Source organism: Macaca thibetana, chromosome 9 (genome assembly GCF_024542745.1).
Source record: "Macaca thibetana thibetana isolate TM-01 chromosome 9, ASM2454274v1, whole genome shotgun sequence".
Classification (NCBI taxonomy): domain Eukaryota; kingdom Metazoa; phylum Chordata; class Mammalia; order Primates; family Cercopithecidae; genus Macaca; species Macaca thibetana.
The window spans coordinates 56510444-56535361 of NC_065586.1; the positions used below are offsets into that span (position 1 = coordinate 56510444).

Genomic DNA, 24918 nt, shown 5'->3' on the forward strand with positions numbered 1-24918 from the left:
CTATTGCTATTTTAAAAATATAACATTTTATAGATGTAATCTTAGTTGTTTGTAACTTAGGTTTTGTTATATGAGCAAATTTCCTAAATGACATGTTGGTTTAGGTACATTTTTTAAAGAAAGGGAAAAATATTTTCTGCAAAATAGTTTCTTCTAAATTGTAAGTGAAGGAAAAGCTCTGTTAGTAAGATTATAATGCATTTTCCTGATTTCTTAGTACATCGAAATGCATGAACATTATTTTTATGTAAGTGATTAAGTTGCGGTTTTTAATAACACGTTGTTAGAGCAAAAAGAGCTGTCCCTTTTGATTTATTTGTATATTTACTGGGTGACTTACAGTGCTTTACGTATTAGAATTGGTTTGTCAACAATTAACATTCTAGGTTTTTATATAACCCATACTTCAGGTAATAGAGGATTATTAAACTGCAACCAGTGTGTTAGAAATCTGCCTACTGGTAATAAAATTCTTATGTATAACAGCAGCTGAGAAATACTGCTGTATATTTATGCATAGATTGCAAGATAGATGGCCTGCAAACCGCAGAGGGGCCTGACATGCAGGTCCACCAGCAGGTGGCGCTGCTTTTCTAGAAATAAACCCTCTACCTGGCTTCTAGGTACTCTCCTCCTCCTCACTTTCTGCCTTTTCTCTTGCAGATTGTCTCCTTTATTTCTCTAAAATAAATATCTAAAACTGTTGTTGCTGTTGTTTGAAGAGATATACTGCCAGTAGGACAATGCCCCTCAATTACTAAGGTTTATTTGAAATCCAGCTTGCCTGATGCAGTGCTTACTTGAAACAAGTCCCGGTTAAATACATGTTACTGTTTGTAAAAGGTAACTACACAATGCTGGATTCAGCACTGAGATCGGATTACCTGTGCTGTCTGATTATTGTTATGTGGCAAGTCCTCATTTTAATCTAATATCTATTTACACAAATTAATCCCATAGGCTTCTATTCACCTCAGGATAATGAGGGGCATTTTTATTAAAGTGACTGATTGATATACTGAATTAATGTTTTATATAAAAAAAAATCACCTTAGTATGATGTTCTTTCATCATGGTTACTCTAGAATCCAGGTTGGGTACAGTGGCTCATGTCTGTAACCCCAGAACTTTGGGAAGCTGAGGCAGGTGGATCACTTGAGGTCAGGAGTTTGAGACCAGCCTTGCCAACATGGTGAAACCCCATCTCTACTAAAATACAAACACTGGCCAGGCGCCTGTAATCTCAGCTACTTTGGAGGCTGAGACAGTAGAGTTGCTTGAACTCAGGAGGCGGAGCTTGCAGTGAGCCAAGATTGTGCCACTGCATTCTAGACGGGGTGACAGAGCGAGACTCCGTCTCAAAACAAACAAGCAAACAAACATAAAACTAAATAATAATACTAATAAAAGAGTTACTCTAGAATCCAAGTCATCCAAAGCATGTTGCTTTTCTCTCGGGGCCAGAACTACATTTTGACAAACAGGATCAGAGTTTTTATTATGTTTTGTTATGTTTTTTAAGAATACTTTTCACAGAAAAGCTGATCAGCTCATCAACTTGGGTATCATAAATGAGGACAAAAATCAAATATGCAAGCAAAACTATTTTTAAACATTATTTTGTCCACACATACCCGATTTTTCAACCATTTTTTTCAAGACACAGCTATATTTTTTTACTGTTTTTTCACAGTCTGCGGTATTCCTTTGTACAGGATATTTGAGTGTAAACATTAGCTTATGTAGGAGAAAATGAATTTATTGAGGTTACAGAAGGGGAGAATTGAACTATGTCTCAGGATGACTCACTTATTTGTTTATTTTCTTCATTATTAAATTTTCTTCCTTTTTTTTTAAAGAAAACATTGTCTTACTGTGTCATCCAGGCTGGAATGTAGTTGTACAATCTCGGCTCACAGAAACTTCTGCCTCCCGGGTTCAAGTGATTCTCCTGCCTCAGCCTACCAAGTAGCTGGGAATACAGGCATATGCCACCATGCCCAGCTAATTTTTGTATTTTTAGAGTCGGGGTTTCGCCATATTGGCCAGGCTGATCTTGAACTGACCTCAAGATATCCACCTGCCTCAGCCTCCCGAAGTGCTGGGATTACAGATGTGAGCCACCATGCCCGGCCCTTCGTTATTAAATTTTCTACCTATCAGGCCATAAAGAACTTTGGAAGCATAGGCAGTATTTTACTCTTTTAATAGGATTTCTCTCTTTTGAGTTTTTAAAGTTTTCTCAGGCATACTGCACGAAGGGCTGCAAGTTGATCTAGATAATATAATGTACATTCTTATTTAATTCACCCATGTGATTTTCACAGAGAACATCTTGAAGTGTTATTGATTCAACAAAACCAAGGAGGAGAGGATTGGGGAAACATTTTCTTCTCAGTGAATCTACTTTAAAGCATTGGTTTTGTTGAAAATGATTTTTTGAAAAGATGGATTGCAGTCAGTTTTCGTGTAAAAGTCAAACCCTGATGGGTTTCCTTCCAGTTCTCTGTAGAGTGGATGGTATTAGCTGGAGTAGCTGAAGACAGGAAATAGCCATCCTGAAATCAGGGTAAATTTACCTGGCTGGGCTATGAGGAATAGGCCTTGTGAGTTTCACGGGACCCCTTTCCGAGGCATTAGATAACCTTATTTTCCTGTTGAATAAGTTCTCCAGAAAAAAAAGAGAAAAGAGACCTTCAATGGAACTGGACCATTGCCAAGGGCCTCCCTGCTTTAGTTCCATGCACGAATGTGTGTTTCTTACCTTTGAAAGGAAAGTGGGCTGAGCGAGCTAGGCAGTTTCTGATAGACTTTTCCAAGCTGCAAAGCCCACCCACTATCCTCTTTGAACTTCAGTATTTAAATCGAAGGAAAAATAACTTTCCCAGAGGATTCAGATTATTACCAAATATTGTCCAAATTCTATCATTTGGAAGGTAAACCTTTACACTATCTTCCCTTTATACTTCCAACTGTGCCCTCAAATACATCTTCCTGCACTAGCCAAACTGACTTTCTTACAGTTTCATATTTTCCAACCACCTTGACTTGGTTCAAGCTGTGTCCTCCGCCTGGCATGCCCTTCCCGCCCTCGATTGCCACTCCTTAGTCTGTTCAGCATCACGGGTCAAGTGCTCCCTGAGTGCCAGGCCCTGTGCTCCATCTGGGGATATACAGTAAATAAGGCTGACCTCTCTATTCATCCTATTCTTGTTTCAAGTCTTCTTCTCTTTCTTTCTTTCTTTCTTTCTTTCTTTCTTTCTTTCTTTCTTTCTTTCTTTCTTTCTTTCTTTCTTTCTTTCTTTCTTTCTTTCTTTCTTTCTTTCTTTCTTTTTTTCCTAAACAATTCTCTCTTTAGGACTTACTTATTCGCTAACACATTTCATGTAGCCATCCCTTGACATTCTCGTGCAACATCTTTTGTACTGTTGCTTTTACGTAACTTACGAGTTCATATATTCGTATTTGATGCGGTTATCTAATTTCTCTGGCTAGGGTTGTGGTTCTCTCTTATTGTGCATCTTTAAAAAGATTTTAAAGAAAAGAACAAGAAAAAGTGATGCCCAGCATTAAGCTCAGAGTCATTACAAATCAGAGCCAGAAAGGTCTCATACTTAACTAATGCTCATCCCCCCAGGAAAGGGAAATGTCTTACCAAGGCCACATGGTTGATCCAAAGCAGGCCTAGAACCCGGGGCTCCTGAACACTAAGCTGTGCTTCTCCCCTTTGCAACATCGCCTCTGTAGCTGCTAGGAGCTATTTATTGGGAACTTTGCAGGGCTCAGCATTGTGAGAGACTCAGTGATATGTAAACTCCAACAGAGCAGCTTATAAGCCTAGTAGGGGGAGTAGAACACATTCGAATTGAAAACAAGTTATAATAATGTAAGGCATGAGATCAGAAGTGCCAGGGGATTTTTTAAAGAAAGGAGAGAATTGATCTTGTCATAATCATCTGGGAAGGCCCCCTGGAGGAGGCAGCCTAGCCTGTCCCTTCAAGGGTGGTCAAGTAGTCAGGTGAAAGGAAGACATGGTGGGAGGGCCTGGTAAAGGAGTCACTGCCTCTCTACCCCGCCATGCCCCTGCCCCTTCTTCTGTCTCCCACGTGTCTGAATACGCCGATCAATCCCATGACCTCCCAGCAGAAATTCAAGGGAAAGAGGCCCTCACAATCAGGCGGTGTGAATTTCCTGTAATTTAGAGGAAACAGTGGGGTTCCTCTGTCGCCATGTGTCTTTCATTTGTTCTTGCCGTGAATGGTTCCAGCCTTCTCCAATTGAGGTCCGTTTAAACATTTTCTGGCTTTTCTTGTTTTTATGACATTTGGCAAAACCTAATTATTTGACTTGAGCACTTCATTGGGGCCATATGAAACAAGGGACAAAGGTGACAGTCGAATGAGATGCAAGGGTAGGGGTCAGGTTGGGGGTGGGAAGGCTCACCCCATTCTAAGGGTTGGTTACTGAATCAATTGCTTGGGGCAGGAGAGAGAGTATGGACCCATGTGAATTACACCATGTCCAAGGGTGGCAGACTGGTGTGGAGAAGGACCCAGAAGCAGAGAACTCTCATTGCTCTGACTCTTCAAAGCCCAGGCAATAATCATGGGTAGCGTTTAGAAAGAGCTCACCAGGACTTCTTTTAAGTGCTTTTCACATTTTCCGTCCATTCTCACAACCCTATTAGATAGGTATTCCAATTCTCATTTTATTGGTGAGAAAACTGAAGTTAGATAATTTGCCAAATACCTAGGTTCAGACCCAACAGTGTGACTTCAAGGCCTGTGTGCTTAACTCTTACCCCTCTACCCACTCAATATGAGTTGGCATTTGTGGAAGGATATCCCATGCCTTAAAATCTTTATCTCAGGGATGGTACACTTGAGTGTCACTGGTTCCAGGGCCAGAAATGCAAACATGGGGTGCCTGCCGTATATCTGGGGGTACAGTAGGCAGCAGTGGGGCATTTGAGCAGCTGACAAGCTCCTGCCCCAGGAGAAAGGCACCCTTTTGGAATGAAGACTCAGTCCTCTATGAGATTTTTAATTAGAAGTTAGAAATCCATATTCGTATGGACAATCTTCAGACTTAAAGATTGGTCCTCAGACTGTCAGCCTGCAGCTCCTGGTTATGTCCTGTAATCCCAAAGCATCTCCCAAATTTGGTGTCCTCCTTGGTCCAGTAGGGATCACAGTAGATCGTAGGACATCGAGGTATGGAGTAACTGATTTGACCTACAGTAAATCCAAATCTATTTGATTATAAACTATCTTAGAAAAAGAGCTCTAAAGAGGGTCAGAGCTGGGACTTGGGCAGGTGGACTGACTCAAGAAGCTCATATCCTCACGCTGGTCTCACAGGCAGAATTCTGGCAGCAAATGATCTGAATTAGAAGTCAGCCGACCTGGGTCCTGGTTCAGGGTCTGCATATGAGTGCAGCTTTGAGGCAAAAGAGGGTGAAGCCAGAGCATCTCCAAGCACCTCCCAGTCCTTCTGTTGCACTCTACACCTTTTTCTCTAATGCGTTGACCAGAAAGGGCCTGCCATACACTAGCATTATAAAATATTGCACAGGATGTGTCCAAGGATAAATTATAATAGCATACAGATAATGATTTTATAGTTCAAGAACATCTACAGAAGGTGATTATGCCCTTAAGAAATATACTAAATGCTGTGTTTAGTGTAAAGTCATAATCCACACTGGTCCTTACCTCCCAAGGTTAAAAGCATACTGTATTTCTAAAGTGTTCTGGCAGAACATTCTTCATCGGGCACCTGGGTTGCACTAAAAACCCATGCATTTTACCTTTATCTGAGTTTCAAAGAAAGTATCAGTGCACCCATCTGGAATATATATTAGAATTCTAGGGGGCTCTTGACACCATTGGCTCAATGGAAGATATGGTATTTCTGGATGAGCCAATAATAATAATGTTAATAATAATAGTCGTTCATATTTATATAACATCTTATGGTTTAGAAAACAGTTTCACATATACACAATTAGATTTTAGGCTGGTCTTTAAATATAAGAATCATTGGGGCAAGCATTAATTTAAAGAATATAAACAGCAAAGTGGAAATGGAAATGTATGATTGACTTCTTCTGCCAGTCATGGCTATTTGAAGCTGTTTGGCAGCAGGGAGGTGGGGGGCAAAAAAAGAAAAAGAAAGAAAGAAAGAAAGTAACGTTGGTGTCAAAATGTGTAAGCAAATAAAAACTTTCACCCCAAAACGGAAATGTAAATCAACATTGTGTTAACCAGGAGAATTTGATGTGGGATGTGAAATAAAGTCCACGAGAGACCTGACCCCAGCTCTCTTTTCTGTTTCTCACTCTGGGCAGGTGGCAAATCTCAGATTCCTGAGGCAGTGTGATCTTTTCTCCACTCCTTTGGATACCTGGCAGTTTGTAAATCCACAAGGAAACATTTGTTTCAAGGGCCTTCCTTAACAATCTCATGCAAACAGCATGACGTGATCAAAAGAAATAACTCTTGTCTTAGATTTGCCTTGTCCAGTCCTGTGGGGTGGCAGAACCAGTACCTCGAATACCTTTGAGAAATGGTGTTCAGGGCTGGAAATTGGGTGAGGTGAGAGAAGCTTTTGCCTTGGGCACCAAATTTAAGAGGAGACCCAAAACCTCAGGAATCAAGATAAATGATAGTTTCATGCAATATTTTCAAGCTATCAAAATAAAATATTTTCAAAATATCAAAATTTTAAAAATCCAGGATGAACAGAATGTCATAATTTTAAGTAAAGACAGGATAAATATTGATTCCAAAGCTGGCATTTAAGTACTGAATTCACTAGGGCTGGAAACAATAAGGACACCAGGAAACTAGCAGCTGCAGCCATAGGTGTGAGCCCTTCCAGGGTGCCAGGAGCAGTGTTTGGTATCTTACAGGCACTTTCTCTTGATACACTTTGGGGGACCTGATATGACCTACAGTAAATCCAAATCTATTTGATTGTAAACCATCTTAGCAAAAGAGTTCCTTTACAGGCTCCATAAATTCCATTACAGTCCATTTTGTCTTTGTTAAATGTATGGGTTGGAAATTACAATTCTTTTATTCACAATGATGATTTTAGACACACAGCTCAGAAAGATCAGCATTCACTTAAAAAATATATTAGCATACTTGTATCTATTAAGCACTATTGCTTTGTAGGCTCCAGCTGATGATTTTATTAAGTAGACTGCAAAAGGGGAAGAAAAATCAAGGATAATTATAAATTCATAAATGCATAATTCATTGGCATAAAATGATTTAAATGGATTGGATGTGGAATTATCTATTTCCTCAAGAAAATAACAGAGATGTTCTGATTAAGCCCATAATCTAGTGTATGTGAAATTCTAGCCAAACTGATGGGGCACATTTTCTTTTCTGAAACTACCTTTGATAAGAAATGCATTACAAACTCATCAGTTTGGCTTCCTGTTAACAAAGAGACAGCAGCCGTCTGGATCATTCTGGATTCACAGTGAAACTGCCACACCATGTATCCTCCAACTAAAGCTGTGCAAGTTTGACAAGGGGCAGATGAATCCAGGAGTTATTGTGCAGGGGTTTAAATCTATGCGGCAGCTGACGGTTGAAATAATCATCTATATATCGCTCTGAGCTAGCTGGGGAAAGGTTGAAGCTGTATATTTTCAACATATCTAGTCTAATGGTTAATCTGTTGTCTTGTACGGGGCTCTCGCAGGGTGGACTGGCAGCACACGCTGACAGCTTCGAGGAATTGCTCACAGTAGATGTGGTTCGCCTTGCTTTCCAAAGTACTGGATGGATGAATCTAACTTAGCTTGAGTTGGAAAATGTGAAACTCACCTGACTCATGACCTCAAACATGAATGGACCAGCAGGGCTAATAGTGGGTTGGGATGTAGGGACAGTAGAGTCACTAAACTACCTCCATTCCTCTCGACGTCCCCAGATCTGTGTACTTCAGGTGTGCTCCATGGGTATTTCTTTTGTTATTTGGCTGTCTTGACAGGTTGGGAAGAACATTGTTCTTTGTGGAGACTGGAAAGCAAGGGAAATATGAGAAGATTAAACTACTGCAGGGGTCAGCAAACTTTCTCTGTCAAAGGTCAGTGAGTTAATATCTTAGTCTTTGCAACACATATGGCAAAGTCCTCAACTTTGTCATTAGAGATGGAAGCAGCCAAGGATGGCAGGTAAACCAACAACTGTGGCTATGGTCTGAAAAAGTTTTATTTATAGCCACCAAAATTTGAATTTCATGTCATTTTAGTGGATTACAAAATATTATTATTCTTAGATTTTTTTTCCCCAATGACTTAAAAATGTAAACACATGTTTAGCTCATGGGATGTACAAAAACAGGTGGCAGGCTACAGTTTGCTGACCCCTGAACGTGAGAAAGATGAGAAGGAAGCAGCTGTTGGTGCCCAGGATGTGGCAGGTTTCATCCCTACTCTAGAAGTTGTCCCCCACAAACATGGACTGCACGTGCTATGGCAAGCTAAAGGAGTCAGTTTTAACTTTTGGCCACAAAGCCAAAAGTTGCCTTTTCGTGTCAGGAGTAGGAAGTAGGGAGAGAAGGAAAGAAAAGCTGCGAAGGGGCTGTTTGTATTTGACTTTTATACATTCCCCACCCCTCCCAGATGGATGCAAAATAAAAATTATCTCCCATCTCCTAGTACCTTCCCATTCTCCAAACCCCACAGCAAAAATTCAGGGATGTTCTTGAATTTCTCTTTTCAATTGTGCATTTCCTGTTGGAATTCCATTGTTCATCTCCATGTCTCATCTCTAAGAAACTAATACCTAGTGATTTTTGCTTGAGACTTTTCTTTGCCCTTGAGGTAATAGAGAGTCTATTCCAGGGAAAAAGAAAATGGCTAAAGGCATCCAGAAAATTCCAAAAGGATTTTCTACTGAATACTGAGCAGGGCAGAGCGTTGGGCAATGATTCTAACAGGTCAAGTCTACAGTGAAGATATATGAGCTGCGATTCTAGATATGGGGGGCTTTGGTAGATGCTGGGTTCCTCTCAGGATGCATACAGAACATAGTTTGAGATTGGGGTTGGGGACCTACGGCATGGGTACCATGGGTACATCTAATGTACCCAATTGGATTCTAGAGGATCCATTAGGCCCACAGTATTTTGTAGAGAACACTGCATTCCAAGTCATGTGGATTCTGTTAATATATTTATATAGTATTTTTTTCTCTCTCCCATGTAGGAGCTGAATTCTTTCATTACTCTGTGTTGATGGACTCAAACTTACACAATTCAGGTTTCCTAGGCAGTGAATAGAGCCAGAAATATACCCTGTGATTAACTTCTATGTAACCTATTGTTCCTTAAAGTCTCCCTCCCCATTTTCCTATTAGCTCCACAAAAGCCAGAAATGCAAAAGCTCCAACAAGCCTCCCTTCCCTGCCCTGGCAGCCTACCATAGGGTGGGCACTCCCTATGCCTGTCCTAGGGCAGTACAGGTCACTTAGACATTTTTAAAAATTCTTATTCTGCATAACCACAGATTTTAAAAAAACTGACACCCATTAGGTTTTCCAAGTAAGTGTATTTCCTATTTCCTAGCTAGAAGTTGTGAAATTATCCCGCTGGAATAATGTATATGATAATGTGGTTGTTCAATTTTAGAGAGGTGTGTATGTTTGAGATATTACGATTGTTGGGGTTGCTTTTAAGGGGCAGCGTCTTTCATCTTTTCCTCATCTGTGGGTTAATATTAGCCGTGATGTCAGAGGTTGCAGTGAACCAAGATAGCACCACTGCATACCAGCCTGAGCAACAAAGACCTTGTCTCAGAAAAAAAAAAATATTAGCCATGCTCTTTCAAAAGATAGATTTATAGTTGATTTTTATGAAGAATACTACAGTGCTCATCAAACTTCTTGGTGATATGTGCTATTCCAAGGTTGTCAGGCAAGAAATTCTCATTCCAAGGCTATCACCCACACCCACTTTAACTCCCCTGCACTTTGGTACTGCCCACTACTCTGGGTGTAGAATGTGGCTCCATTGCCTGGCTTACCTGATCCTAGCTGTGCTTAACAGCTCAGCCTCGTTGATGGACACATGGCATTCCCCACTGTGGGATTCATCCCGAAACAGCAGTCAAGTGCTCCTTTACAGCAATTATACTACCAAATTCACAGTATGGGTTGTTCATCTGGCATATATTGTTATTTTTGTGGTTGTTTACCCATCATTGCTTAAGGAAATAACCACACCCTCTCACCAGTCTGGTTTGTGTGAGAAAGAGCCAGGCACCATTCCATCCTCCAATCCCAAGATTGCACTCTTGTGGCCACATCCTAAGACTTTGAGAGTTAACTTGCGCAAACTTTCTGGTGAAAGTCTTAAACAGTCATATCAGAGAGAGCTTAGGTCAGCTTGGGAGTTTTGTCCATGGTGAATTACATTTTGCAACACGACTGTTATAAAATTCCAGGAATTTTACCATCACTCCCTACCCTTCATTTTAGTAAAACAACATTTGAAACACCCACTTTTCATTGGTGTTGCTGACGGCCAAAGGAAGTGCCGTGGATCCCTTTTTCTGAGGAATGGCAAACTCACGGCGTTTAATGTTAGGCACTGATATCACAACTAAGGGGACTGACCAAGCCAGCAGTTTGAGACAGACAGCAAAAGTTTATCACCAAGGACTGATTTTTCAGTAGAATTTCTTTTAGCAGACTTCAGGAGAGAATGGGTCTGATCTTGCTGCTAAACTGAGTGTTCGGTGTCTGTGCATGTTGTGGGGTGACGGGGAAGTCTGTATATTTTTGGAAGTTATACTAAGAAGATTGTCTTCTGAATTTCCAGAAGTATTATCCCTCCTGACATGGATGACAATAAAACAGCAAAGGAATTGCAGGAAGTCATCAGGGTAAAAGAAAGGGGGAAAAAAAGGCAATTCAGCTGTGAGGGAGAAACTTCCAGTTTGATTCAAAGCTATTCAATGTTAAAATTGGTTTGGAACTTTTCTAAAAAACATTTCACTAAGGATTAATTTCCGTTTTCTTTTCTCCTTATTGTTTGGCAGTCAAGGTTGCAGCTAGATCACGCTATTTCAAAGACCCATTTGAGTTCAAGAAGGAAACTCCCAATTCTCGGCTTGTGACCGAGCCAGGTGAAGGAGGACTGTGACCCATCCCCATTTTTAATAACTGCCCTGCATCCCTCAACGTTCTACTTTACCATGCTGAGCTCAGTTGAAGAAGAGCGATGCACTACTGTGAATTTTAGCTTGCACTTAGCTTGCTGGGCAGCAAAATACCAAAAGGGAAAACCGTAAAAAAAAATTAATAATAATTAAAACAACCTCACCCCCAAACTGGCAGCTTGCGCAAGACTTTAGTCGGAAGCCCTGTTAGCTAGATGCCTTTGTGTTCAAACCAGTTTGCATGACTCTTACTCTGAGTGACTCCAGTGTGAATATGACATTACTAATGACCTGCTAAGTGTGTACAGATGTGGGTTTCTCCAGATGTGGTGATTAATAACATAATGGAGATAGCGGTTGACTCATGTTTATGAGTTGTTTGCCTTTTATTACGTTTCCGAGCTTATTTGCTTTGAACTGGTTTTGTAACTCCAGCCAACAAACTCACCTTTAAATCTTAAAGGGCATCATCCCCGTAAATCTCCCTGGGGAAACAGGGCAGAGGGAATGTGCCCCAGGCTAGAGCTGAGCATCAGGTCCGTTCTATGCAGGCATTAGACTGAATTAGGGAAGGCTGGGAGTTGCAATCATTGCCCCATTTCACTCCAAGGACCATAAAGAGGCTTGGTAAACCCTGACACAGTGTTTGCAATCTGGCAAGGCTGATAAAGGAAGATATTTCTTTTTAAAGAAATCTAGTGAAATATGTAATCATTTTGAAGTAAGCCCAGAGTTCTGGCCAGTGTTTCTGGAAGACGTTGCTTGCTTTTGCTTGAAAACAGAATGCTGATGAAAAGTCGAGTAAAATGTTGTTACAGATGTTCAACTCTGCATTAAGGCTGTTGGAATTACCACCACATCTTAAATCAATTCCCAGAACATTGTCTGGAGGTTATGTCATTGAAATAACGAATCCTCTTTAGTCAAGTATAAGCAAACATGTTAAAACATCATTGTAACTTTAAATTAAACTCTAGCGCAAACCAGGGGATCTGAAGCCTCATTAGACTTGCCTGACATTTTCCTAGCACCGAGTCTTCCCAAACTGTAAAACTGTTAGATTCAGTGCCTATTAGACAAGGGAGCGCTGGGAAGTTACAACAGCACATTAAGTGTTATACTTAGGGATGTGCAAAAACAAGCCCTTGAATTTTATGAGTACTTGGAGACTGGATGGAGTTCAGCTCCTATAAAAATTCCACGTTAGATTCCTGAACTTGTTTGTGTTCTAAAGAAGTCAGGTTTCTTTAAAGGATCATATCTTCATGTGGCTTCCGCAGCATGAAGGTAAGTGAAAATGCCAGAGATGGAGGTGTATTGTAATTAGCCGAAATGTAAGTTAAATAAGAGCTTGTAAATGTGCATCGTCATGAGGTAGTGGCCCATTACTTCAACACATTTGTCTTTCGTGAAAGTGAGTAAATTTAAGTCTCCCTTTTAATTCCATTTTTATTCCTCTCATGTAGTCACAGAAGCCATGAAATGAAAATTATATTTTACAGCTTAACTAAAAGTTTTCCTAGATCTGCTTTCTTTAAATATGCAGAAATTGATAGGATCCATATAAAGGCTAATAATTAAATATGGTTATACCCTACTTACGAGAAAGAAGTTATCACTGCTTCTCTTGAGGGACCTAAGCCATATGTAATGGTCTCCATTACACAGCGTTCATATATTTAAGCTGGAGACGTTTTCCCCCATCTCTTCAGGGAACAGATCTGCATTTCCAAGGCTGTGAGTGCAAGAGGAAACCTTTAAACCCAAGTTTCATTTAGGAGAACAAATCCCACTTTAAATGCAGTATGATTATGATAGATGATCTTTCTGAGTTGCAATGAAAATAAATAGTTTCTTTGCGTAGAAGAGGCACAACTTTACTACCAGAATGAGGTGTCTCCCTGGAGCTGGCTAACAGGTTATTAACTTGCAACTCTTCCATCTGAAGATCAGTGTGGGCCAACAGCTAGCAACAAGATGTAAAGATAATGGCCACTTAACCAATGAGAATTATTTGTTATAGGCCCAATGCAAACAGGGAAGCAAATGCTAAGCAAAAGAATCCCACAGGCATGCTAGGGAGGATGACTTCTGTTCAGGTCTTAACTCATCTAGATTCATTGTGTAACTGGACACAACCGTGGTAACATCTGGTGACCTTGAAAAACGCTAGCCGTGGTAGACTAGGTTAGATAAAAGACCTTTGGATGTGGGATTACAACCTTAAGAAGGCCAACTGAACTATAACCTTAAGATGAGAAAAACAGAACTTGCACCCTGACTAGAGTGACTCACATGCACGCACACAAACACACACATGTTATTTGCTCCAGCATGCTACGCAACCAATCTAGGTCACCCTGAACACAATATACCAATTGCAAGCGGCCCATATTAAAAGATGACCTTGTCTTATAGGTCTAGTCAGTGCAAGACTTTCTACTTCATTCTAAGATGGAGAAAGTGCGAAAGTATACTTATACACACTCACACACACACACACACACACACACACACATACACCCTCACTGCCTTTCTACCGCATTATTGCCTCGGATGCCTGGTCCCCTATCCTGTGAAAGGAAGATTAATTCAGGTCAAGCTCAGAGTGCCTGTTTGCTTGCCGAGAGATGCATATCAACTCTAAGTGATTTTTTTCAATACCATTTATGTGGCTTGTATTTATTTCCTTTAATCTTTTAAGTGCTGTTTAGTCTCTGTGTGATTTGCTTTGGATACTCATTTCTGATAAGATGCGATATTATCCCAGCCACATAGTCTCTGCCTGGAGCTCTAAATGACTGATACGGTCGCAGCCTGAGCATGGGCCCTGGTGGGTGTCAGAGGAAGCAGCTGGTACCGGGGGTGGGCTGTGGGTGTTTGCAGGTGCTTTCTTGCCTTCATTTCTTCTGGTCTCACTCTCACCTTACACCAGAGTCATTCCCTTTTTCTGCATCAGCCAGGATTTAGACAAGCCCAAACTGACAGCAGAATAGGAGAGTGTAAAATGTGTAATACTTTGAAGCAGGTTTGGAGGGTAGTTGGATTATTAAAATTGCCTTGGAACCATGTATCATAACCTACTAAATTTACTTAGCATTTTCAGGGAAGTACCATATAATGCATGCTCTAATATGGGTCTTCCTGAATAATACCAAGTAGCTGACATGGCACTTTCTCCCCCATTTAAGACTCCTACACCATTAACATATATCAAAGCTTCTTTTGATGTCATCACTGCTAATATTTCTCTTCTTAGCTTTAAGGTAACTGCCGTGCATTCTGAGTTTCAGGGGTACTTTCCTCCTAGTCTGTGTTGCAGTCAACTATAAGAATCTGAAGATACTATTTTTCCTTCTTGACATTACAGCTTTAGCCTGAATTGTGGGGGTGGGGAGAGGAGGACTAGAATTTTGCCGCTGATGCCCTTGGGTGACAGGCTGGGTTTGCATCTGCTAATTATCAAGCAGTTCTCTTAAAAAGAAGCATGATGCAGGCTAATACATCTGCAAAGCTTATTAGTGGGTGTCTTTGGGCAAGAGCAGTAGAGTGTGCTGTGGTGTTTCTAAGTGAAGCTTCACATTGCTTAGCGATCTGTGTGGTTTAGATATTTGGAAAACAGCTTTTGGTTTCCAATCCCCTGTGCTGCCCTCCATCCCTGCCCCGCTGCCTCATCATCAGAGATTTCATTCAATGGCAACCTCCTCCTTCATTCTGGGGCTCTCCTCCAACCTCACCAGTCCCGGTGCTCCTGTCTTCATGGGTTAAGAAAGGACCCCATTGGCACAGCCCCACAAGCCCTCCCTCCTGGCAGTTGGAGGGATAAAAGCTGAGTTGGGCTTGGGATTCTTGAGCCAGCATGCGCCAATGTGCCCCGACGTGATTGAAACATTGGCTGTCAAGACCTTGAATCCTTGCCTCTTTTCAATGCTCTTTCTCTGGCACGCAGGGATTAGGAACCAGCTAAGTTGGTTCATCTGGAGAAGCAGCAGGCTGGCAGTTATGCCGACATTTCAAATACAACTTTATTTCTGATTTTGGTTACAAAAAAATGCACTCGATTACTGGGCAAAGCAAAGTAACCAAAATTAACTCTAGGAATAATGATTGTTCATAAGTTTTTTTTTTTGGTATACAGATAAATCATGATTTCTTTTTTTCTTTTTCTTACGGCAGGGTGTTTACAAACTATTTCAGTCTGTTTAAAGTGCATGTTCAAAGGCTGGAGTGTAAAGAGGTGATGCCTTCACCTTCTCTAAGCCAGCCTGTTTGACTAACACATTTGGTCTTTGTCATTGGGTCCTAAAAGACAGCCATGAATTCCTAGTGAGTGACTGAGCCTTGAGTGTGTGTCCTTTGATATTTTGCCTGTATTTCACAGTCTGCCCTCAAATTGTTCATAATCTCATGAGCTGCCTGTATTTCCAGTTGAAGATGAGCAGCCGTCAACGCTATCACCAAAAAAAAAGCAACGGAATGGAGGCATGCGGAACTCACCCAACTCCTCGCCTAAGCTGATGAGGTAAGGAGAGGGGCTGGTTGCCCACGGTTTCCCTCTTAGCCCTTCTCTTCCTCCCCTAGTCCCCTCCTCACCCTGCCAGGCCCAGAGTCTCCCCTCTCCAGCAAGCCCAGGGTGGGGGAGGGGAGCGAGATCGTTAGATGGCTTCTTAAAGGCTGGAGTATTTATTCTGTCAGCTTGTCAGCAGTTAATGATAGAGCTGAAAAAATTCTGTCATGAAAAACAGTTTGAAAAGCTGTTTGAAAAATACATAGGCTTTAAAGTCTTAGCTGTCACCATGTCCTGTCTGTGTGTAGTTCCTAAACAGCAGTGGCACTAATGACGGCGGTAACCAATCAGAGGAACTCGTGTGGTTAGTTTGCCTGCGGCAGTCTCTTTCTGCTGGAGTCCCTCCGAGGACTGTTTTCTGTACTTAAGGCCATATGTGAGATGTATCATCACAATCAAAAATGAACCTGAAGATTACCTTCCTTTTATCCTGTCGATTGAAATCAAATTTCTGTTAATTGATTTTGACTGATAAAAAAAAGTCTAATAATCTGTGGACTTGCCAAAGCAAAGTTCAAAAGTAATACAGTTCTGCTCAGGCTAAAAGCAATATTAATTATGAAATAGAGCATGCATGTACATGTTCCCCTTCCTTCCTTCCTTCCTTCCTTCCTTCCTTCCTTCCTTCCTTCCTTCACTCCCTCCCTTCCTCCGCTCCCTCCCTTCCTCCTTCTCCCCTCCCTCCTTCACTTCTTCCCCCCTCCCTCCCTCCCTTCTTCTTCCTTCTCTCTCTTTCTCCCTCACTTCTTTCTTGACTATGGCTTCCTCTGGTAAATAGCAAGTGAAGTCAAATTTCAACAGCATTCTACAGTTTCCTCTTCTTGGCCTCTCCATCTTTTATCTCCCCTTTTTGTCTTCAATTCATCTGCCAATCCCAGCATTTTTTTCCTCTGACATCCTGACTCTCTACCACCCAAATGAAATAGGAGTGATTTCAGATTTGCACTGCTCACCCTATGTGGTTGCTGCTCTGGAAATGCCTGCCATCTTGACATTACTTTTCTCTTGTCATGACAACTGGCTTTGATTTTTGAAATACAATAGTGGTGATTTCCATTCCCCATCTTCAGTAACATTTGCATGTCCCTGGCCCTCCATGTCTACCTTTCTGGAAAATAGGCAAGGGCAGTCTTTCTTCATATGGTTGAGGACACAGGTTCTCTGTGGAAGACCCACTCCACCCAACTCCTTTTCCATATCCCCGTCTATTCCTGTTAAATGTTTCCTTAAAAGTTCTCTGCCTTCCCATTCACCCAGCCTTCCTTGGGTGTTGCTGATTTACATGCTTGTTTACAGTTTATGAGGAGGAATAAAATGTGCCAACTGCCGAGCTTTTCGTTTTTATGATGCCAGTTGTCATGCTAGCATTCATTTCCTATATACTCACCTTTAGGTAATCGCCTTATCTAATTCTAATAGTTATTCCGATTTAAAGTGGAGAAAAGCCCAGCCACTTTCCTTTGCCTAAATTTAGAGAAGCAAATAAATAAATAAAGAGAAGTCTGAAAAATCTGAAACCGTTGGAGCCAAATTCCCTGTCCCTGTTTGCTATGTAAAGTATGGCTCATTTCTTTGATCTTGAGTAATAATAATTCTGAGGAGTTATACTGTTTTCATATGCTTCAAAGCTGTGTCAAAGTTTTGCTGCTTAAGGCTACTTCTTTATTCTGTTGGCTCTTGGGTACTAAGATGACAGGTCTTCTGTATGAGGTGGAGGCTTTTTTAAGTCGTAGCCTTCAGCAAAACATCAAATTACCAAATCCAGGGTAACATACTTCTACACAAATGCCTTTCCTGTAGATATATTATACCATATATATTAAATACTTTAGTGTTACACGCTACATTTTATGTGCAATAGAAAGTGATGGTTTGAGGTAGCCTTGGGGGGACTTTTTTTCCACAAGCAGAAAAAGCTAGTGTATATCGTATCAAGTATGGTTTTTACAGGACTTTCTGCCCGAAGGCCTTTGTAAATAAGTAATGATCAACAGATTGGCTGTGGGTTTTTGAAAAGCATGCCTATGTCAGTTTGCATGATGGGGGAGAATTTTCAAAGTGGATCTTGCTTTCATTCCTTGCCGGAGAGGGGCTGAGGGAGGCAGTCATCCTGGGCTGGAGCTGTCTGCTTCATGGTACATCAGAATTGCTAAACGTGGATCAGGTGGTGAGCGGAAACTTGCCAAGCTACAGAACTCGGGCTTCTTGTTTTGGTTGCCTTTGGGCTGCTGCTAAGGCCTCAGTTCCTGTCGCTGGGATGCCTTATCCCACCAGCCCACCATGGTCTCCCTCATAGCCCAGCTGGAATGGACCATCCCATGACAAGTGAGAAAGTCTTAGACACTCCTCCCTTACCATGTCTTTCTATGTCCCATGTGCTCCATATCCTCCATCTGACCTGGGAGCAAAGATGGGCCCCTGCTGAGCCCTCTCTCCGTTTCCCTTGACTTCCAGTGTACAGAAAGACCCCAGGGCCCTTTGGTTTGCATTTGAATATCTGGCACTGGCAATGAAGTCATGGGTAAATTTTTGCTAAATCCCCTTTGTTGATTGGTAGAAAACAAGGGCTCCTCCAGCTCCCTGTGGCTTTTCCAGTTGCCCCCTCCTCTTCCGACACCTGCTTTCTACTCTCCAGTAAATGGGACTTTCAGGTCCTATTCCTCATGACCTGAAAAATCCATAAAGGAAGCTAATGACTGATTTGAAGTGGATTTTTCAACATGAGTTTGTGGCTTGCAGTTTGAGCAGAATCAATCATTCTGAATGTGGGCAGGTTTTAGTGGCCTATGGGCAGCGATAGGAATAGCTCCAAGAGGAACTGGAGAGCCTGGAACGGGCTAGGATGGGCTTTAATTTACCACTGTGGCTTCTGCAAATAAAACAGGCTCCTGCGTGAAGGCTCCTTCCAAATCATCTGCCAGCGGGAGATGCAACGGGGACTCTGCACTAATGGTCTTTTCCTCCCCTTTGTTCTGGTATCAGGTTTACCCTAGTGTTTAAGTGCCGCTTAACTCTGCATGATCATTAGGTGAACAGCCTTGTTTTGTATGTCTGAATCCTGAGGTAGTATGTTTTTGAGTCACCTCGACAGAAAACAACCCTCACGTCCAGACAGAGCTGAATGGCGAGTGTCTGGGCCCTAGGTCGAGGACACACGTGTAATGATGGATAAATTTTGGCTCCACACCCGCCGAGGAGGAGTGAGCCGTGGAGGCTTCCAAATCCCCGGCTCCCTCGGCCTATTATTTCCCTTCCTTGCTGGTCTCTTAACATGGAATTATTGAAGGAGCCTTCCCTAAAATCATGAAGCACCTGTTGCCCAATTCTCCCTACTTAGTGGGGTGGTGCCTTGTAAGGATAGCTACATCTTTCCTCATTTGTAAAGCCCTAGAGGGGCACAAACTTTGTCTCTGAATAGCTAAGTCAAGAGGTCTTAATTTGGGGGCCTTACCAACCCTATGAATCTTCAATGAAAACTCTCTAGGAAGTCTCTCTAGGAAAAAATAAAAAGTACATTGGATCCCCTTTTGACCACAGTTGAAGTAAATTCGTGGATTCCTGAAATCTCCATTCAGGATCCCTGGTTACAATCACATACAGTTTATTCCAGAGCCACCTCCACATAGTTGCATTTACACATGCTTTTTGGGGTGATGAGATTTCTCCAGTGGGTAGTTGGTATGGAGTAAACACCTGGGTTCTCACACTGAATCCTCACATGGAATCCAAAAAGTCTGTGCACTTTGACTGCCTGCTTTTAATCTTTTTCTCAGATTAATTCACATCCAGCAAATATTCAGCGAGAGCCTACTATGTACAAGTGCTAAACTTTAGATTCCTTAAAGAACTTCCGCACAGTCTAATGGATTAGACTAGATCCCTGTCTTCAAAATGCTTATAGTTTAACAGAGGAGAAGACAAGCACATAAAAGCACAGAATTGGGTAAGAACAAGTTGGGGGTTCCACTAGCATGGGCTGTGAGAACAGAAAGAGCTGTCATTACCTCTGGTTTGGGAGGCTGAGCCTGGTTTAGGAGGAGGTCTTATTAAACCTAGTTCCATACCATAAGGAGAATGCTCAACTAATAATATTATCTGTCTAGGTTTACCAGATGCCAGGCATCATTCTGAGACTGGATGCCTGTGACTCACTGAGTCCTAACTACAACTCTATAAGTAGGTATTACTCTTGCCCCCATTTTACAGGTGAGGATGTTGACACACAGAGATGTAAAGTCTGGTAAATCTAGGCAAGTTTTCCCTAATTAGGATGATGGAGGAAATAGGGACATGCTGAGACCACAGTAAATGCCTGGGTGTGGCTATAGCCAGGGGTCTTTGGAGTGGCCTAGATGGAGTGGAGAATGTAAGTATTCTGGCACCCAGTCATGAAGGCTTTGCTTGTCATAGGCACTGGGGAACCCCTGAAGGTTTTTGAGGAAGCAGTAACCTAACTTGTGTTTTGGGAGAGTCACTGGTGGCAGCAGAGGGAAGAGTTTGGAGTCCTCCATCAGGATATTTCTGAGACACACACTACGTAAGCACAGAGGTGTGAAATAGAAGGCCCACCCAACCCCAGCCTCTGCCAAGGCCATTTGTGTGCTAAGCCATTCAGGGTTTGCTGCAGAATAGTAGACCAGGACTGGGATACATAGTTTTCCCAAGGACACACATAATTCCTGACATCAGTCCTGAGACCTGGAGTAAGATAGAGTAGCACAGACCATGAGGATTTATGTAGGATGTATCAGGTGGACAATTTACACAGATAGCACCCAGCTGGGCTTGCAAGGATAATTGACAACACCCAGAACAGAAAAATTGAACATTTTGAGGAGAGTTTCTTGTCAGGAGACCCAGAAAATATTAGACATTAGTTTCCTGAATGGGAGGCAAAATATGATTTGAGGAAAACAGATTATTCTCTTGGGCATCTCCTGGTCATTAAGTGAAATAAACTCATCTACTTGTTAAGTCTTATTGCCTCTCTTTTGAGTCAAACCTTTCATGGGGTCATTTTGTTAGGACTTCCCACATCAGAGCCTGCTAACATGAAAGATTTTAGTAATAGAAAATGGCAAAATGGCCTGAGCCAAGTCACCCTCACAATTCCTTCCACTGGGCAAAAGAAAGAAGGAAGGCAGGGACAGCTTAGCTGAGTAAATTGGCCTCTTAATGCACAAACTGATAGCATATGACAGGCCTCCCCCAGGACTGGAAAAGAAAGAAATAGTTGGTGTCATGGTACCAAGGCTTGGGTGGACCACACAGGTCCCTGGACAAGTTCATGCTCAGCAGATGGTCGTGACCTTGCCCTCTTGTTTCAAGAGCATCTTGTACAACCTCCTCTAGGACTGATGAACATATTGGTTCTCCCAGGCTGTCTCCCAAACATAAAGGCAAAAATTTCCTTTTTCTGAGAATGCTGACTGCCTAACATGAGATGACATCTTAGGTGGCAGCAGGGAAAATAATGCAAGTAGATAGATGCAGAGAAATTGAAAAGGACCCTAGTTCTGCCAGGGTCTGGCTAGAGCCTGGCCTCAGAGTTTTGTCAGTGTGGCCCCAGGGATGACCATCAAGTGGGAGATGGGGGGAGGGTGATGGGCAGTGGTGTCTCAGGGGTGACGATCGTTATCAGGAGAGTGGAAGCCCTGTTGAAGGATGAGTTAAGGCAGGAGCCAGGATTTGCTCTGCAAATCCTCAGGAAGTATCAGGAAATAGTAATCACCCAGGAGCCAAGGCACCCAAGAATGAGGCAGATCCAGTTGGAACCATTTGTGATGCTGAACACCCAACTGTGAGCCCTTTTGAGGAGACCACCTAAGACCTAATCCAGCCTCCTGTGTCTGATACAGGCTGAGATACACCTATGTGGCCTGATACTCTTGAACATTGTGCTCAAGGTCTTAGCGACTAGATACCATGTTGTTAAAAAAGGGTAGAACACTGAATTGTAAGTATTGCAATTTGCAAGGACTAGTATTTAATTTGCTTGTTTAAATTTATTTGCTGATTAGCTCATGGGAAGAGAAGTCAGCAAGAGAGAGTCATTTGTGCAGCATCTAGTCAGTAAATCCCCATCAAGAATCAAGTGTGGACACAATGCCTCGAGTTCCACAGAGTCACAGAGAATCAGAGTAGGCACCCAGAATGTGAGGCACCTCCTTCCATTTTGCAATTTTGCCTAGTCACTTCCCTTGCCTCCCTGTAGTCCTGGCTTTGCTGAATAGAACTACAGCTTCATAATCTGTGTGTTGTTGACAATTGCTAACGGGTAGGATTTACTCAAGCCATATAGATTCTCCATCTGGGCAAAACTTTATAGCGGTGGTTCTCATACTTTAGCAGGTGTCAGAATCACCTGGAGGGCTTTGTTAAAATATAGCTTGCTGGGCCACAGCCCTACACAGTCTAATTCAGCAGATCTGGCCTGGGGATTGGAAATTTGCATTTCTGCCAAACTTCCAGGTGATGCTGATGCGGCTGGTCTGGGCCACAGTTTGAGAACCACTCTTTTTAAGAATGAGAACAATGAGAGGAGCTTGAAATGATAGAGGCCCATCTCTCAGAAGTGTTCAGATTTTGCACTGGAGAACCAAATAGTTGCTTAATTAAGAACATCTGTCTCGACCACTGTTGCCATCACACGGGTCCTCCCTGCTGATTAGTTACAGCAGCTGGCTTCTGGTGAACTTCAGGCAGCTTTGACTGGTTAGAGACATAATTTAGGGTTGTCCTTCACATCACAATGCCCTTTTTATAGCAAATGCTCTGTGTCCTAATTCATACACCTTCCCTGTGAATGAAAAATGTTGCAAGAACCCTGATTGTCCAAAAACAAATTGTGACAATATATCAAAGGTAAATGGGTTCTCACTGCACACGTTTTTGATCTCCACAAAAGGTTTGCCGAGTCTCTGTTGACTGCTTGAAGAGTGTTGGGGGACTAGAGGTGATTCATTAATTCCTCTTGTTAGTTTGGTTGCATCCTCTACTGGATTCTGGAAATACATGGAAGAGCAAAATAGATCCCTGCCCCTAAATAGTTCACCATCTAATGGATAAAACAGACATGGAAATTATTATCGCTAAAGGAGCATCTCTAGAAGTTCCTAGGAAGGGAAAATAACTTCAGTCTCTCTGGCTGTTCGGGATGATGGCTTTATGAGGAACACTTGAGCCAAACAGTGAAGCCTGAGAAAAGTCCTGTTAGCCCCGTCATGGTGCCTTACATAATAGATGCTCAATAAAGTCAGTATTTGCAGTTTGGATAAAAGGCCCACGGAGGGATGAGAAATTCACCTCCTTTTAATCAAGTCTCTCATCTCCCAGGGAGACCACTGTAGGGTGCCCTTAATTTGGATGGGATGCTCATAATGACAGAGAAGTCCTCATCGTGTGATAAGACACAAGGTCTTGAAAATCAAGCGAGAAAAGAATGCAATTTTCCAGCCATTTTGTAACTTTCCTTTTTCATAACATTTTTGTGTATTTGGCTGGTTATTTGTACTTTAATGTAAATTTCTGAAGTCCAGCGTTGAACCCAGTGCCACAGAAGGAACAGGGATTGGCTGTCTTTGCCTGTAAGGGAAATTGTGCACTTTAAAATATGATATCAGCTTCCTCACAGTGGGTTTGCTAGAAAAGGGATTTGTGGTTTTGCTTTAGGCTGTTGTCTTCAAGGCGAGTTTTTTGTGTTTCTGTTGTAGCAAGGCATTTAGTTCACTTCCTGAGATTAATTGATACCAAGTGGCATTTCTTGCTCTGCAAATCCTCAAAACAAAGATCTTTTGCAGGCATACCTCAGAGATATTGCAGGCTCAGTTCCAGGCCTCCACAACAAAGTGAATATCGCAATAAAGCAAGCAACATACATTTTTTGTTTGTTTTCTAATACATATAAAAGTTAGGTTTACACTCTTCTGTAGTCTATTAAGTGTGTACATACCTTCATTAAAATACTCCTAAAAACTGCTAGTAATCATCTGAGTCATCAGTGAGTTTTAATTTTCTTGCTGCTAGAGGGTCTTGCCTCAGTGTTGATGGCTGCTGTCTGATCAGGGGGTGGTAGCTGAAGATTGTGGTGGCTGTGGCAATTTCTTAAAATAAGACAACAATGAAGATTGCTGCATCGACTGACTCTTCCTTTGACAAAAGATTTCTCTGTAGCATGTGATGCTGTTGGATAGCATTTTACCCAGAGTAGAACTTCTTTCAAAATTGGAGTCAATACTTTCATACTCTGCCACTGCTTCATCAACTATGTTTATGTACTATTCTAAATCCTGTGTTGTCATTTCAACAGTAATCACAGAATCTTCACTAGGAGTAGCTTCCATCTCAAGAGACCACTTTCTTTTCTAACCCATAAGAAACAACTCCTCATCCGTTCAAGTTTGATCATGAGATTACAGCAATTCAGTCACATGTTCAGGGTCCACCTCTAATTCTAGTTCTCTTACTATTTCTACCACAGCTGCTGTTACTTCCTTCACTGAAGTCTTAAAACCCTCAAAGTCATCCATGAGGGTTGGAATCTACTTCTTCCAAACTCCTGTTGATATTTTGACCTCCTCCCATGAATCACGAATGTTCTTATTAGCATCTAGAATGGCGATTCTTTTTCAGAAACTCTTCAATTTATTTTGCCCAGATTCATCAAAGGAATCACTATGGCAGTGATAGCCTTATTAAATATATTTCTTAAGTAATAAGTCTTGAAAGTCAAAATTACTTCTTGATCCATGGGCTGCAGAATGGTTGTTCCAGCAGGTATGGAAACAGCATTCATCTTATACATCTCCATCAGAGCTCTTGAATAATTGGGTGCATTATCAGTGCACAGTAACATCTCAAAAGAAATCTTTTTCTCTGAGCAGTAGGTCTCAACAGCAGGATTAAAATATTCAGTATGTCATCCTGTAAACAGTTGTAAATGCCTGACTTCAAAGCTTCAAAGGACAGGCTGATTCTTGTTTGGAACTAATGCAGCTGGTGACTTTAAGTTGAAGTAAAAGCTCATTTACCATTCTGAAAATCCTAGAGGCCTTAAGAATTATGTGAAATCTACTCTGCCTGTGCTCTAGCAATGAAAAAATAAACCTTCAATTCAAAAAAAAAATATATATATATAATATCTGCAAAGTACAATACAGCCAAGTGG

The 24918-nt window shown here is 41.8% G+C and overlaps 1 protein-coding gene across 23 annotated transcripts in view; it reads left to right on the forward strand.

Annotated features, from left to right (window-relative positions):
- Positions 1 to 24918, forward strand: part of KCNMA1 (potassium calcium-activated channel subfamily M alpha 1) — a 762662-nt gene that overhangs the window by 647675 nt on the left and 90069 nt on the right. For 19 of the 23 annotated variants that reach the window (XM_050803364.1, XM_050803365.1, XM_050803369.1 and 16 more), the window contains one exon: positions 15614 to 15707. In XM_050803364.1, coding sequence (XP_050659321.1) covers positions 15614 to 15707 — 94 coding nt within the window. Of the gene's footprint in view, positions 1 to 11065; positions 11153 to 15613; positions 15708 to 24918 lie in introns of those variants that run through there. The other 4 variants (XM_050803368.1, XM_050803377.1, XM_050803390.1 and 1 more) reach the window with 2 other exon arrangements.